At 52.3% G+C, this 15,620-nt stretch overlaps 3 protein-coding genes across 3 annotated transcripts; 2 read left to right on the forward strand and 1 right to left on the reverse strand.

Annotated features, from left to right (window-relative positions):
• Positions 1-706: 706 nt before the first annotated feature.
• On the forward strand, positions 707-10,364 carry NCS54_00471800 (Carrier domain-containing protein; the record flags this gene model as incomplete). The annotated part of the gene is made up of 9 exons (XM_053150246.1): positions 707-1,104; positions 1,197-1,463; positions 1,530-1,825; positions 1,878-2,107; positions 2,168-7,477; positions 7,530-9,125; positions 9,197-9,427; positions 9,487-10,202; positions 10,262-10,364. The coding sequence occupies 9 exons, from the start codon at positions 707-709 to the stop codon at positions 10,362-10,364; spliced, it is 9,147 nt and encodes a 3,048-aa protein (XP_053006221.1).
• Positions 10,365-10,791: 427 nt separating this feature from the next.
• On the reverse strand, positions 10,792-12,869 carry NCS54_00471900 (MFS domain-containing protein; the record flags this gene model as incomplete). The annotated part of the gene is made up of 6 exons (XM_053150247.1): positions 10,792-11,611; positions 11,660-11,927; positions 11,979-11,989; positions 12,048-12,303; positions 12,366-12,527; positions 12,587-12,869. The coding sequence occupies 6 exons, from the start codon at positions 12,867-12,869 to the stop codon at positions 10,792-10,794; spliced, it is 1,800 nt and encodes a 599-aa protein (XP_053006222.1).
• A 627-nt stretch (positions 12,870-13,496) lies between these two features.
• NCS54_00472000 (FAD-binding PCMH-type domain-containing protein) lies at positions 13,497-15,501 on the forward strand (the record flags this gene model as incomplete). The annotated part of the gene is made up of 5 exons (XM_053150248.1): positions 13,497-13,902; positions 13,960-14,384; positions 14,443-15,079; positions 15,148-15,275; positions 15,334-15,501. The coding sequence occupies 5 exons, from the start codon at positions 13,497-13,499 to the stop codon at positions 15,499-15,501; spliced, it is 1,764 nt and encodes a 587-aa protein (XP_053006223.1).
• Between the last annotated feature and the right edge of the window lie 119 nt (positions 15,502-15,620).

The raw sequence follows: 15,620 nt of genomic DNA on the forward strand, positions 1-15,620 counted from the left end.
GCAGATGCAACACATCTTACGTATGGTTGGAACCATAGTTATTGTCACTGAGGGCATTCACAAAAACCTACGGTTTACGACATGGTTCGGAAGGCTCGGGATCAATCTATGGCGCCAGGGCTACCTATCACCTCACAGGATTCACAAGTTCCTTCACAACATGCAAGTGATGTCTGACTACTGCTTATCAACCAGATCCTAAGATGGAGATGTTTTGCGGTCCGGCCCGTGAAAGATCGCGCGACTGGCCTCACAATCAATCTTACCCCTTATCTTCACATCTGCTTTGCGAGGCATGGTTGAGGTCTAGGGCCACGGCTCCTTCGCCCGTGTCCCGTCAACTCGCAGTTCCGAAGGCTGACGTGTGGTCATTGAGGCTTGTCTTTACGCAAGAGGGCTTAGCTATCGTCGAAGAGGGTTTGGTCCTTGTTCGAAATGGCGCGCTTACAGTTCTCTCAGCTTGTGGAGTCTGGTTCGAATTCATCACAGACAGTGAGTTCACGACGGGTGCATGCTGTTCAAGGCTGAATCTAGAGATAAGTAGTTTCTCGTTAGTATTAAATAGCACTCTCCCCATGTGGAAGTTTTGATGTAAATTATTTGTAGCTCAAACCAACCAAGGAGCATCCAGTTCTTGCCCTTTGCCGTCTTTAATTGTTAGATCCCCCTTCTCCAGATCTCTTTTGGGCAGTTGTTGGTTGCAAACATGTCCGAGTTGAGCCCCAGCCCAATTGCCATCATTGGCATGGCATGCCGTCTACCCGGTGGTTCGGACAACCCAGACAAACTCTGGGACATGCTGTCCGAGGGACGGACTGGCTGGCGTGAGATTCCCGAAGACAGATGGAACAAAGATTCCTTCTATCACCCTGACCCAGAGGCCAAAGAAGCCGTCAACTTCAAGGGCCTCTACTTTCTGGATCAGGACATCACTGCATTTGATGCACGCTTCTTCAATATTCATCCCCATGAAGCTCACTGTCTCGACCCACAGCAACGCATCTTGATGGAGACCACATACGAGGCACTTGAGAATGCCGGCCAGACACTTGCAGGAATTAAGGGCTCCGATACGTCTGTTCATGTCGGAGCTTATGCTACCGAGTAGGTACCTTTTCTCTTGTAGTGGTACACGATGTCTCCAAACAATTCCCCCCTTCACCCAGTAATGGTCAGGCTGACATGGGCGTTTGCAGCTTCGAGCGGATGGGTTACAAGGACACAGCAAGAACCCCAAAGGCTCACATGATCGGCACCGGAATTGCCATCCTTTCCAACAGGATATCCTATGTCTTTGATCTCAAGGGCCCATCCAGCACAGTGGACACCGGGTGTTCAGGAAGTATGGTGGCTCTGCACCAAGCATGCCATGGACTTCGAGCGAGGGAGTCCAAGATGGCCATTGTGGCTGGTACACAATTGGTCCTCACTCCTGATCAAATCATCCCCATGAGCAGTGTTGGGTATGTTGATTTCCTTCCATTGCGATACTTGCACACTATGCGCAAGGGCTAATCGTGTCGATCTAGTATGACCAACCCAGATGGCAAATGCTATGTCTTTGACAGTCGCGGTGCCGGATACGCGAGAGGTGAGGGTGTAGTCAGTTTCATCCTCAAGCGCCTTGATGATGCTGTCAGAGATGGGGATAAGGTACATGCCATCATCAGGAACTCTGGCCTGAATCAAGACGGCAAGACAGCAGGTCTCACACTCCCCAACCCCATCTCTCAAGCGAACCTTATGCGTCAGGTGTACAAGAACGCCGGCCTTGACCCAGAAGATACTGCATATGTTGAGGCACATGGAACTGGAACCAAAGCAGGTATGATGTCACTCTCATGAACGCATAGAGTCATCCCCTAACGACTTGACAGGCGACAGCGCAGAGATCTCATCTATCGCGGAAGTCTTCTGCCCCAATGGAGACCGTCAAGATGGCCTCTACGTCGGCTCTATCAAATCAAACATCGGCCATCTTGAAGCATCAAGTGGTGTCGCAGGCCTGCTCAAGGCAGTTCTCATCTTAAAGCATGGAGCAATCCCACCCAACGTTGACTTTATCGAGCCGAAGCCTACCCTCCATCTTGAGGAGCGTAAGATCAAGGTATGGATCATGCGAGAATGAAGTATTATTGCTTGAACTGCCACTGATTACTATCGCCAGATCGCAACTGAGATGGTGCCTCTTCCATCGTCAACTGGTCCTCGGCGGGTGTCTGTCAATTCCTTCGGTTACGGTGGGACCAACGCCCATGTTATCTTGGAGGCCCCATCTACCTACGAGAAGCCGGAAGACGTGTCAGTCTTGAAAGCTTCAAATGGCACCAATGGACACTCGGAACACACTAACGGCACCAATGGCCATTCCAATGGAACAAACGGTGTCAACGGCCATGCGAAGGAAGCCAATGGCACCAATGGGCACGTGAAGAAGCCAAATGGTACCAATGGACATGCAGAAGAGGCCCAGTCTGCACAAATCAAGACCTCTGACGGTTCTGTAACCAACGAGACCAATGGAGTCAACGGGAAACAAACTGCTGCACACGGCTCTCAGCTCTTCGTCCTGTCAGCTCGGTCCGAAGCATCCCTGCAGGCCATGGTGTCTAACCTGCAAAAATGGGTTTCTGCCCATGAGGATGCTTCCTACTTCCCCGACCTTGCCTACACCCTCTCCACTCGACGATCAGAGATGCAGCTCCGCTTCAGTGTGGCGGCAGCTGGCCATGAAGAACTCATTGATCTGCTTGGCCAGAAGCCCCGTATCACCAAGGCCATGACCACGTTCCGCTCTGTATTCCTCTTTACTGGCCAGGGAGCACAGTGGCATGCCATGGGTCGCGAGCTCACCGTGCACCAGCCGGTCTTCAGAGCATCAATGCTGCGATCCGATGAGATCCTGAAACAGCTCGGTGCAGAATGGAGTTTGATCAATGAACTGTCCCGGGACGAGAAGAGCTCGCGGGTTGGTCAAGCCGAGATCTCTCAGCCATCTACCACGGCGATACAAATTGCATTGGTAGATCTCCTCAAGAGCTTCGGCGTCTTTCCAAATGCTGTTCTCGGCCACAGCAGCGGCGAGATAGCTGCCGGCTACGCTGCCGAGGCCCTGAACCACGAGACAGCGCTGGAGATATCCTACAGACGTGGTTTCATGTCCAAGGCCTGTGCGCGCGTCATCTCCAGCAAGGGTGCCATGATGGCAGTCGGCTTGGGCGAACACGATGTACAGAAGTACATCGACCAGACCCGGACGGGACTGATCTGTGTTGCATGTGTCAACTCTCCCGTCAGTACCACCATTTCGGGTGATGAGGCTGCTATCGACGAGCTGAAGCAAATTCTTGATGAAGAGTCCATCTTCAACCGCAAGCTCAAAGTAGACACGGCCTATCACTCTCATCACATGAAGAAGGTTGCAGCCGAGTATCTGGAGTCCATCTCACACATCAAGACTCACACTCCAAGCCCTGAAGTCAAGTTCTACTCTTCTGTTATTGTTGCCCAAAAAACAAATGACTTCGGTGCTCAGTACTGGGTCGACAACCTCGTATCCCCAGTTCGGTTCGGCAACGCTCTAGACCTCCTCTGTCGCACAGAGACTGTTGGAGTTGAGCCATCACCATTCATCTTATTCACTGAGGTTGGCCCACATGGCGCCTTGGCTGGCCCTGTTAGACAAACCATCAAGGGCCTCAATCTGCCTAGCTTCAAGTCCAACTACCTTTCCACTTTGGTACGAGGCCGCGATGCTGTCATTAGTCTTCTGGAAACGGCAGGCAAACTGTTCGAGTCTGGATATCCGGTTTCGTTGGAAGCGACACTTGCACAAGATGAGTCCAAACCTCCGAGCTTGATCGATGATCTCGCACCATACCCCTGGGATCACTCCACGAACTACATCTACGAGTCGAATCTCAGCAAGCAGCATCGCTTCCGCGCGCATCCACCGCATGATCTTCTTGGTCTGCGGGTGCCTGGAACTACCACCCAGGAGCCTACTTGGCGCAACTTCCTTGGTGTCGACAGCCTTCCTTGGCTGAAAGACCATGTTGTCGATGGCTTTGCTATCTACCCTGCTGCAGCCTATCTCTCCATGGCTATCGAAGCAGCGCGTCAGATTAGCATCGATAGGAAGGTCCAGGGTGTCATCTCCCAGGTGCATCTGAAGAACGTCTCGTTCTCCAAGTCGATCATGATCCCCGAGCGACGCTCAGATGGCCTGATATCTGATGTCGAAGTTCTCCTCACGTTGAGGCCAGCCAAGCACTTGACTGACCGTACGTGGGAGACGTTCCGCATCATGGCTCTGTCTCCAGAAGGCGTCTGGCATGAGCATTGTTCCGGATCTATTATGCTTGAGTGGGTCTCCAAGGAGGACGAGGTTGAGGGCCTCCGTGAGGAGAGCATGACGGTCTCGAGCCGCCTCAAGCACCTCCAAGACATCATTGATGCATGTGACACCGATTTCAACGGGGAGGAACTTTACAAGAACTTTACTGAGAACGGAAACGTCTATGGCTCTACCTTCCAAGGTATCCAGTCCGCAAAGATCGGTCCTCGCGGTGGAATCGCTGAGATCAGCATTCCCGACGTGGCCAGTGTGATGCCTCGGAAGCATCAGCAGCCTCATGTGATTCACCCAGCTCCGCTCGACTCTGTCTTCCAGCTCGGAATTCCGCTCTACAGAAGAAGCATTGGTAACGGACCCGTCATGCCTACTACCATCGACGAGATGACTATCGACTGCCGTCTCAGCAGCGATCCCGGCACCAAATGGGTTGCCTCCACCACCATCATCGAGACAGGCTTCCGGTTTGCTCGCATCCAGATTATGGTGTTTGAAGAGACAGCTGAAGGTGAGCCCCTGCTGCCTGTCATCAACATCGCCGGGGGCTCTCTTCGGGGCATTGGCGAAGCTCCAGTTGACGAGACTACACTTCCCTTTAATCGCAAGATGAGCTATGCCCTCGAGTGGAAGCCTGATGTCGATCTTCTTCCGCCTCAGAAATTAGGCGAGTCTCGGCTGGTCGACTATCTTCAGCTCCTGGCCTTCAAGCAGCCGCATATGAAGATCTTGGAAGTGGGAGACGGAGCTGAGGGCAGTGTGGCATTGCCATTGATCCAAGCACTCGATCGCCCTGAAGGTCTTTTGCTCGACCGATACTGCTATACCGATGCCCATAGCGAGGCGTTGGAGCAGGTCAAAACATTGCTTCAGAATTGGAGTGATCGCGTCGACCTCAAGGCTTTGGACATCTCCAAGGATCCTACTCAACAAGGTTTCCAACAAGACGAGTACGACCTCATCATTGCGTCAAACGCGTTTTACGGAACGGGTGCTATTGATGAGAGTCTGGCAAACTCGCGGAAGCTCTTGAACTCTCGCGGACGACTTGTCCTTGGCGTTTCTGCTCCCTCGTCAGAGGGCGAGTGGGCTGCTCATCTGGAAAAGCACGGCTTCCGGGTGTTGTCGCCTGATGGCTCTACCACACAATCTCATCTGATTGTCGCCACAGCTATCGATGAACATTCTGCTTTGCGACAAGATTTCCCTTCTGTCCATGTTATCTGCCAGTCTCAGTCGCATGACGAGTTCACCTCTCTCGCTGTCTTACTGGTGGCCAAGTTGACAAACATGGGATTTCCCTGCTCTCTGGGCAACTTGTCATCTGAACCAGTCAACGCTGACTGCATCTACGTCGTCCTTGATGATGCAGCAGATGCTATCTTGGTCTCGCCAACCGCCGACAAGTTTTCGCAAGTTGTTGCGCTTGTCACCAAAGCAAAGAACGTGCTTTGGGTTAACTGTCAAGGAAGCGGCGCTGATGTCCACAACCCGGCCAAAGGCATGATCACCGGACTCTCTAGAGTCGTTCGGCGAGAGAACGCAGGAATGCGATTCATCACTCTCGATGTGCAGGCCGATGTCCTATCCAGCCCAGATGTGCTGGTTTCTCAGCTCCAGGACATTGTTGCAAGGTCCTTTGCTACTCCGATCAGTGTGACACGGTCTGATGAGGATGAGTACGCTTTCAGCGACGGCCAGCTTCTCATCCCCAGAGTCCACGCCGATGCCAAGTTCGATGAATGGGTGAAGAGGGCCATCTATGCCCAAAGCATGGCGACGGGACCTTTCCAACAACCGGAGCGACCCCTCAAACTGGAGGTTGAGACACCTGGTCTCTTGAGCAGTCTTCGATTCGTGGACGATGAAACTCCTTCGAAGCCTCTTGGGCCGTTCGAGTTGGAGCTTGAGGCCAGAGCGTATGGTGTCAACTTTAAGGACGTCTTCATCGCCATGGGACAGATGGTACCCGGTGTCACGATGGCGGGTGAGTGTACCGGCATTGTTCGCAAGGTAGGCTCTGAAGTCGAAGACAAGTTCAAGGTCGGAGATCGCGTTTGCGGTATCTTTGCCGAGCCCTTCTCAAGCCACCCACGGATCAACGCCAACTTCAGCAGTCACCTTCCAGAGACGATGTCCTACTCTGTCGGCGCGTCTATCCCTGTCATCTTCTGTACCGCATACCACTGTCTCATCGAAGTTGCTCGTCTCGAACGTGGACAGACCATCCTGATTCATGCCGCTTCTGGTGGTGTTGGTCAGGCAGCCATCCAGCTCGCCCAGAATATTGGAGCCGAGATTTTCTGCACCGTCGGTAGCAGCGCAAAGCGTCAGTTGCTTATCGACACTTTCAACATCCCACCCAGTCACATCTTCTCGTCCCGTCTCCGGACGTTCAAGCAGGGAATTATGCGACTTACCCAGAACAAGGGCGTTGACTGCGTCTTAAACTCGTTGTCGGGCGAATCACTTCATGACTCGTTTGCTGTTCTCGCGCCACTGGGAACCTTTGTCGAGATCGGCAAGTCTGACATCTATCGGAAGAACGAGATCAGCATGGTTCCTTTCGACAGCAGCGTCACCTTTGCTGCGGTGGACCTGACGGTTCTTGCTCGCCTCAAGCCAACCAAGATGAGAGAGACTCTCGAAAAAGTCTTGTCCATGTTTGAGGACGGAACTTTGAAGCCTGTCGCTCCCATAACAACCATGCCCATGACAGACATTGAGGACGCTTTCCGTCTGATCCAGTCTAGAAAGCATACTGGCAAGGTTGTTCTCGTCTCTGACGATCAGACACAAGTCAAATTGACATTGGCGCGTCCTAAACCCCTTTGGCTGGATCAGAATGGCACTTATGTCGTCTCTGGCGGTCTCGGAGACCTTGGCCGAAGAATTGCCAAGTTCTTGGCTTCTCATGGCGCGGGACATGTGGTGACGCTTTCTCGGCGTAAGCTCCAAGAGGAAGACCAACTGGCTTTCCAGGAAGAACTACGCGCCCTGGGATCAGAGCTACATGTCATCGGCTGCGATATCACTGATGAAGAGTCTGTTCGCTCGGCCGCTACTCAGTGTTCGGCAAGCCTTCCACCAGTGAGAGGAGTCGTCCACGCAGCAATGGTTCTAAGAGTAAGCCTCCTGATACTCTCTCTTCTGTTTTTTGTAACTAACCTATATCTAGGACCACCCCTTCGAGATTATGTCTCACGATGACTACATAACTGCCATCAAGCCCAAAGTCCAAGGAACTCGCAACCTGGATGACGCCTTTGGGGCTTCTGACTTCTTCATCATGCTCTCTTCCATCACGGCGATTCTCGGAAAGTCTGGGCAGTCTAACTATGCAGTTGGCAACGCCTATCAAGATGCCTTCGCTCAGAGCAAGAAGTCGTCAAAGTGCAGATACATCGCCCTTAATCTGGGCGCTGTCGACGGCTCGCTTGCCATCACCTCTCTCCCCACTGCGCAACAAGAGGTCATGCGGCGGGGCTCAGTTCTCATGTCCTTCGATGAAGTCTTTGCAGTCATGAGATACGCAATGAGCCCAGAGGCAAACCAGGATGATCTTCGCCAGTTGATCCTCGGATTTGACCGAAAGTCGATGGAGGCGGTCCATGATGAGGCCGCTCTTGCGAATCCCATGTTCAGCCAAGTCCCTCGCCTCGAGGAAGAGGGAGAAACAAAGAAAGAGGCTGCGACTGACATTGGCAAGTTGATCCAACAAGCAACGACGCTCGAGGAGGTCCAAAGCATCGTCGTTGGTGGCATCTGCCAGCGATTCGCCATGTTCACTGCCTGCCCCGTCGAGGACGTCAGCCCGGATGTTTCGATGGAGAGCTTTGGCCTCGACTCTCTTGTCGCTATTGAGTTGAAGAACTACCTCGTGCGGACTTTCGAGGCGACACTGCAAACATCCGAAGTCCTAGATGCCCCCAACATTGCTACCCTGGCCAAGACCATCATCCTCAGGTCCAAGCTTGTTTCCCAGAACGCCCAGGCGCCTGTCGTTGAGAAGGAAGATGCCGTTGTCATTGAAAAGACCTTGGATCCAGCTGTTGAGAGTGTGGCTTCTGGTGCAAACCACAACTTCCACTGCTGTCGAGCGTCCAAGACTCTCAACAAGATGCCTCTCTTCGACTTTGACATCATGTTTGATGAATACCTCGACAGATCCAGAATGTTCTTCTCACCTGAGGAATTTGAGAGTCTGGAGAGGGATGTGGCAGAGTTTAGAAAGCCCGAAAGTACAGGCCGAAAGCTGTACAGTCGCCTTTACGAGGAGGCCAACGACCCAGAGATCGAGAATTGGCAGGAAAAGTACTTCCTGCAGAGCATGTACCTGCAGAGACGCATGCCGCTCGCACCATTCAACAACTTCATGGCGTTCCACCCTCTCGGAGAGATGGGTCACACTCAAGCGGAACGGGCAGCTCTGATCGCCAGCATTGCCTTCCAGTGCAAGCAGGATCTCGAGGCAGACCGGTGGGAGCCCATGGCGTACATGTTCACAGCCAACTGTACCGATCTCTGGCAGTACATCTTCAACGCGGCTCGTCTCCCTGGTGTTCCTCTGGATCGGATGGCCAAGTTCCCTGGCAATGACTACATGGCAGTGCTCCACCGCGGGCACATCTTCAAAGTCTTGCTCAAGGACGGAGAGGAGAACGTGCCTGCTGAGGCACTCATCAAGATCTTCAGTGCCATTTTGGACCGATCAGACACTGACGAGAACTGGACCAGTATTCTCAGCGCTGACGATCGCACGTCCTGGGCCGAGGTAAGTTGAAATAAGGCAATTGCCTGCGATTTGGACCAGTACACCTTTATTGACTGATTACCACGCCACAGAATCGGCAAGCGTTGATGGACCTTGACCCAGCCAACAAGGAAACCATCGACATGGTTGAAGCTGCTGCTTTCCTTGTCTGTCTCGACGACACAGAGCCCGCTGATGCGGAAGAGCGAATCAGGGACATGATGATGCTCAAGGGCTTTAATCGATGGGTCGACAAGTCCATCGCCTTTGTGGTGTGCAAGAACGCAACTTCTGGCACGTACGTCGAGCACACTTGTATCGATGTCAGTTTTCCTGCTTTTCACCTCCCCCGTTACGACACCAGAAAGCTAACCTGCCATAGGCGATGACTCTATTTGCGATGCAGACTGCTATCGTTCAAGGTATAAACACCTACGAGCCGCCCCGACAGGTCAACGGACACACGAATGGCGTTGTCGAGGTGCCCAACGAGTTCACGCTCAAGACAACCCCTGCCTTGGAGGAACGCATCCTCCACGTCCGCCAGCGATTCGAGGATGAGATCGCCAAGTTTGGCTACAGAGACGTCGTCCTCTCCGAGTTCGGAAAAGACGTTCTGCTCGATCGCCATCTTCCCATCAAGGGCATCTTCGATCTCATGTGCCTGCTCGCCAACTACTATTACTACGGCTACAACGCCCAATCCTGGGAGGCAGTCTCCATGTCCCACTACCACAAGGGCCGGCCAGACATTGTCCAAGTCAACACGCCCACTACTGCGCACTTTTGCACCATTGCAGATGATGAGAGTCTTCCAGCACGCAAACGGTTCGAGCTGATGCTTGAGGCCGCCAATGACCGGAACCAAACCATCAAGGATGCGTTCACGGGCCGCTGCTACCAGCGCACGCTCAGAGCCCTCGAGCTCTGCGTGGAGGAGGGTGAAGAAGTCCCCGATCTCTTCAAGAACCCGCTTTACGAACAGACTGTGGAGCCGAACCAAATGTTCTCTAATACGGACGGTCTCTCTCCTGAATCTTGCTTCATCATGCAGAACCCCGAGAGATTCTGGATGACATATTATGTCACTGACGCAGGGTAAGCAAACTAATTCCTCATTGTCTGCTTTAGATGAAGCTAACATTCTTTCCTCACAGATCACATTTCTCCGTCATCACTGGAAAGAAGGAGGTGGTGGCCTGGGCAGACTGTTTGCAGCGTGCTTCATTGGTGATGAAGACGTTGATAGATGCGGCATAAAATGGGTGTTCTTTTGGTTTCTGTTTGACTTTTCTTGGCATTTCTTTTTAATCGTGCAGCGGAGCTTGTGTCATTTTCTAATCGTCTTTTCTATTCAAGCTCCTCAGTCATATTGATGATAATCCAATAGAAGGCAATGCTTCCTTGGGTATATTATGTTCAATGATGTATGGCAATTAGTCTACCGGCTTGGGGCATTTCTACCTACAGGTGACCACAATACTGGCATCCAGGCCATCTGAACTCGTCTAGGATATGACCTCTTTATTTGCCTAGTTCTTAACACGGCGATTTCGTGAACCATCGTGCTCTTCGCTCTTGTACCCAGCACGCTCTCCATCTCCACGGGAAAAAGATTACTGTAATCGACGGTAATGGGAGAGTGGATGTTTTAGCTAATTCTCCAATTCAAGGCTCCATACTCTATCTAAACGGTCTTTTCATTTTGCCTCTGATTCAAATCCGTAGCTCCAGCCGTCTCGATAGCCACAGCAGATTCATCTCCTTGAACCGGCTGCACTCGGTCGTCCGGAATCCATCGTCTCTGCATTCCGAAGCTCAGAGCCAATGACATGCTCGCCACAACGATGGGCAGGATAAAGGCCCTAGAGACGGCATAACTGAAAGCCCTCTGGACTAACGGCAACGCAGCCGCCGGCACCGCCTTCGCTAGATCCGCTGCGCCCGCATCCCGTATGGTTTTGGCATCGATCCCTGCCGGTGCTCCTGCTAGTCGCCGGAAGAGCTCCCCGGAGAAGAGGTTGGAGGCTATGCTAAGTCCCACAGCGCCACCGAACAAGCGAAAGAAGACTACCAGGGCACACGCGGTCGGCATGTCATCATCGGGGAGGACCACCTGCACCGCGATGAATGGGACCTGTTCTGCAAGCCCAATTCCCGCTCCACTGAGGATCTGGAAGCCAATCCACTCTCCTGTCGAAGAGTTTCTGTCCAGTTCGCGTAGCAACACGCACCCAGCGATGAATATGCTTGACCCCAGCCACATGAAGGGGACGTAGTGGCCTTTGGAGCTGATACATGCGCCAGTGATGATGATTGCGATGCTGCACGGGATACCGTATGCGAGACAGCGCACGCCTGAAGTCACAGCGTTGGTCCCTAGTACGGCCTGAAAGTAAAAGGCCAAGTAGTACATGTGTGTGTTATGCGCCATGGACATGAGCATGTTGAAGACGCAACTGATGGCTACAGTGCGCTGCGAGAGGATTCTCGTTGGGATGGTAGCCCTATTGGTTCCGTTAGACGTGGCAACTCAGTGCTCGGTACGATCTTACTCTTCTTTCTTGGTTGCCTGTAGCACCCCAAATGCAGATGCGAGTATTCCAAATACCACGATGCATGCGTAGACCCTCGGGTCGGACCATGGGTATCTAGTCCCGCCCCATTGCAGTGCGAAGAAGAGTGACACCAGCCCTGCTATAAGCAGGAAGCTGCCGAGCAGATCAAGTCGCTTCAGTTTCTCACGCAGTGAGAGCTTCCCGTGGACGGGTGTCTTTGCTTTCAAAATCATGAATGCGATCACGAAGGTCACAGCTCCGGCGGCTACAAACACGATTAGTGGGTTTCTTGAGATAGTCATGACTGATCACTCACGCAGATTGATCCTATCGCCTGTTAGATCATCACGGCCATGTTAATAGTGGTTGTCGAGGAAGGACATACCAAAAGCAGAACCGCCAAGTCAATCGAGGCGTATCCGTGATCAGTCCTCCAAGGGTCGGGCCTAGCACTCCCGCAATACCATACATGCTCGTGACAAGAGCCATCCCGAACGGCCTAGCCCGCAGGGGAACTGACCTTCCATACACTGCCAGACTTCCGCAGAGAAGCCCAGCAGCTCCGGCTCCAGATATCACTCTTCCGGTGATCAATGAAGCCGAGTTAGGTGCGGCAGCGCATAATATCGTACCGGCTTCGACTTTACAAAACGTATTTTAGACAATAATGCGCAGCTATTCTGACCAGGTCGGGGCAGCTTACATATTATGATAGAGACCAGATAGAGAATCCTCGCGTCAAACAGAGTATACAAACGACCGAAGGTAGGCTGAAATGCCATTTCTGTTAGGAGGTAGGCGCTTCCATACCAGGGCACATCATCGAGTCGACGGAAATCACTAGTGATCTTTGGAATGGCAGTCGCTATATTTAATGAGCGATGGTGTCTTTGTGGAAAACCTATGTGGCTTAGGTGTCCTTACCAAGGATACTTCCATCTATTGCTATCATGAAGGTCGCAATAGTGAACACCGTTGACAGTAGACTAAGCTCTCGTGGTGTCGCGTATTGATGAGTTGGGGTCTCATCATCGGTATCCAGCGGTGGTACGGCTGTATTGCTTTCAGAGTCTCCTGGGGAGGTCTCAATTCTCTCTTTGGAATGAGGCCCGGCGTTATTGTGCTGGTTGGCAGCCACTTTGCTGTTGTTCGCATTTGGGTCAGTTTGCGTAGTGATGTCTAAGCTGCCTCGTTGACTTGGCTCCATACTGCTTCGATTGCAGTTTTGAAGGCCGGAGATGATTGTCTAAGAGTAAGGCCTTTGGATGGATGAAAATTGAAATTCCTGTCAGAATTAAGTCGAGCTCTATGCGTCTAGGTGATATTGAGACACGGACTCAAGTACCCTGTGTTGCACGGAAGAATATCAATACGTACGCCCTCTACTCGTTCCATGTGAGAAAACAAGGTCTCTTGCAGCCAATGAAGTGTCACTACGACGACATTGAAGCCAGCCCATAGAATTGGACGGAAGTTGCGACGGTCTGGGCCTTCGGGATCTTCGGTTGCTAAAGGCCCTTGCAGCGCTTATGGCATGTAACGCTGCGGCACGTATGTAAGAGTGGTAAGCTGCAATCTGCCCCTTCCTGCACTGCAAGAATCCTTCGGAAACGGTGCCGTCGGCCCAGGCGGCTTTGCTGATATGCATCGGCTAAATTCAGAGCGCTTTTTAGTTCCCTTCCTGTATCTTTGACGATTATCTCGCTAAGATCAAACCTTGGCGGACAATAGGTTCCAAAAGCAGCGTCTAGCATAGGTATCTGAACAATGACACTCAATTATTAATATGTAACCCTTCCAAACATGGTGGTGCAGGATCTCCAAACACCCAAGCATGGTCTCTTTCAACCTAATCCTCGCGCTTTGCGCGCCAACTTTGGCATTGGCAACACCCCTCTCCAAGAACTGCAAGGCGTTCCCAGGCAGCTCAGCATGGCCGTCAAGCAATGAGTGGTCCCGGCTTAACAAGACCATTGATGGTAGGCTTATCAGGCCAAACCCTCCTGGGGGTGTTTGTCACAATGGGCAGCCAAACTACAACAAGGATCAATGTCCCAACGTTCAACAAGATTGGAGGACCTTTGAGTTCCATGCACAAGATCCGGTCTCTGTTATGTGGGATCTCTGGGCGAATTACACTTGTCTCCCCTTTGAAGACTTTCCTTGCAGTGGAGCAGGCTATCCGTCTTATGTGGCCGAAGTGGCCACGGCGAAGCATGTCAAGGCTGCCGTCGACTTTGGTGAGTGACACATGAGCTAGCAAAGCACGAACATATCAGTTGACCCACATCTCATAGCCCGGAAGCGAAATGTCCGCCTTGTTGTAAGGAGCAGCGGGCATGACTATCTTGGGCGCTCAGTTGGGTCAGGTGCTCTCTCCATCTGGACACACCATCTTAACAAGATTCAGTACCACAAAGGTCAGTTCAAGCTCTCTGGATCGGGCAAGACCATACGCGGCGATGCTATCACTGCCGGAGCTGGGACAGCCATGCTTGATCTCTACAATGTTGCTGCCCAAAATGGTCGCACTGTTGTAGGCGGCGGAGCAAAGACCGTGGGGCTGGGTGGCTACGTGACGGGAGGTGGCCATTCGATCCTGGCCCCTCACTACGGACTGGCGGCAGACAATGTGCTTGAGATGGAAGTCGTTACACCTAACGGTGACATTATCACCGTGAATGAAGATAGGCACTCAGACTTGTTCTGGGCGATACGTGGTGTAAGTTACGCACATCTCAGGCCCTGGTCTTCGCTGTACATCTACTGACACTCATCAGGGAGGAGGATCGACGTTTGGAGTTCTTACCTCGGTCACTGTCATGACGCACCCATCCAAGAAGCTCACCATGGTCTCCTTCATGGCTTTTACTCTCCCTCAAGCACCCTTCGCGTTGGATCTCGTCACCTGGGCCACGTCCCAAATCCCTTACCTCTCGGACTCCGGCCTGTCGGGTTATCTGATGGCCACCGTGGACTCACCACCACCCGTACCGATCCCTGGTCTTCCTGAGAAAGTCGCCGGTCTGATGGGCAAGACCATCATCCTTGATACCCAGGATACAACCAAAATCAATAAGATCTTTAAACCTCTGAACGAGACTATCCAGAAGCGTTGGCCAGGTCAGGTCACTCTTCTTGTTCTCACTCAACCGTACGACTCATTCGCGGCTTGGTACAGTGAGAATTTTGATGATGGTCAGGCTGGAGGCTCAGTGTATCTCATCTCACGGTTGCTGGACAAGGATACTCTGACCAAGGATTTGGATGCACTGGCTGATGCGCTCAAGCCCATTCTCATTAACGATGGTTGGCTGGGAACTTACATGGTAGCTGGCAAGGGAGTCAACAAGGCAAAGCCCCGCGGAGGAGGAAATGCCGTTCATCCAGCATGGCGAAAGGCCTACATTCATGCGAGTGAGTACACCACCAACGCGATTTTGGCTGAAGTTCAAGCAATGAGACAGGGCGCTAACCATGGGCAGTCCACTGGCTTGGGTGGGGGTACCCGCCTTTCGATGAAACAGCTGAGGGAAGGACCAGGAAGATTCTAAACGATAGATTCCAGGCCCTTCGGGAGCTCACGCCTGGCGGCGGTTCATATATGAACGAGGTGAGTTTTCATGACTTCTATCGAAGAGGAGAGGAATTATGCTGACAATGCGGCTCAGGGCTTCCCATTTGAAGAGGACTGGCAACATACCTTCTGGGGCGACAATTACGAGCGTCTCCTCAAGATCAAGCGCAAGGTCGATCCGAAAGATGTTTTGTGGTGCACGCCTTGTGTGGGCAGCGAAGGATGGGAGGAGAAGAGCGACGGTCGCCTTTGCAGGGTTTAGTAAGATTTGTTAGCCACGACTAGATTAGCCCAAGAAGCATGATGGAGACTGTCATAAAGGACGAGACTTTGCATGAGATGGATTGCCTTGTTTAGAAAAAGCGTCATCCCGTTCATAGA

Source organism: Fusarium falciforme, chromosome 3 (assembly GCF_026873545.1).
Source record: "Fusarium falciforme chromosome 3, complete sequence".
NCBI classification, from domain to species: Eukaryota; Fungi; Ascomycota; class Sordariomycetes; order Hypocreales; family Nectriaceae; genus Fusarium; species Fusarium falciforme.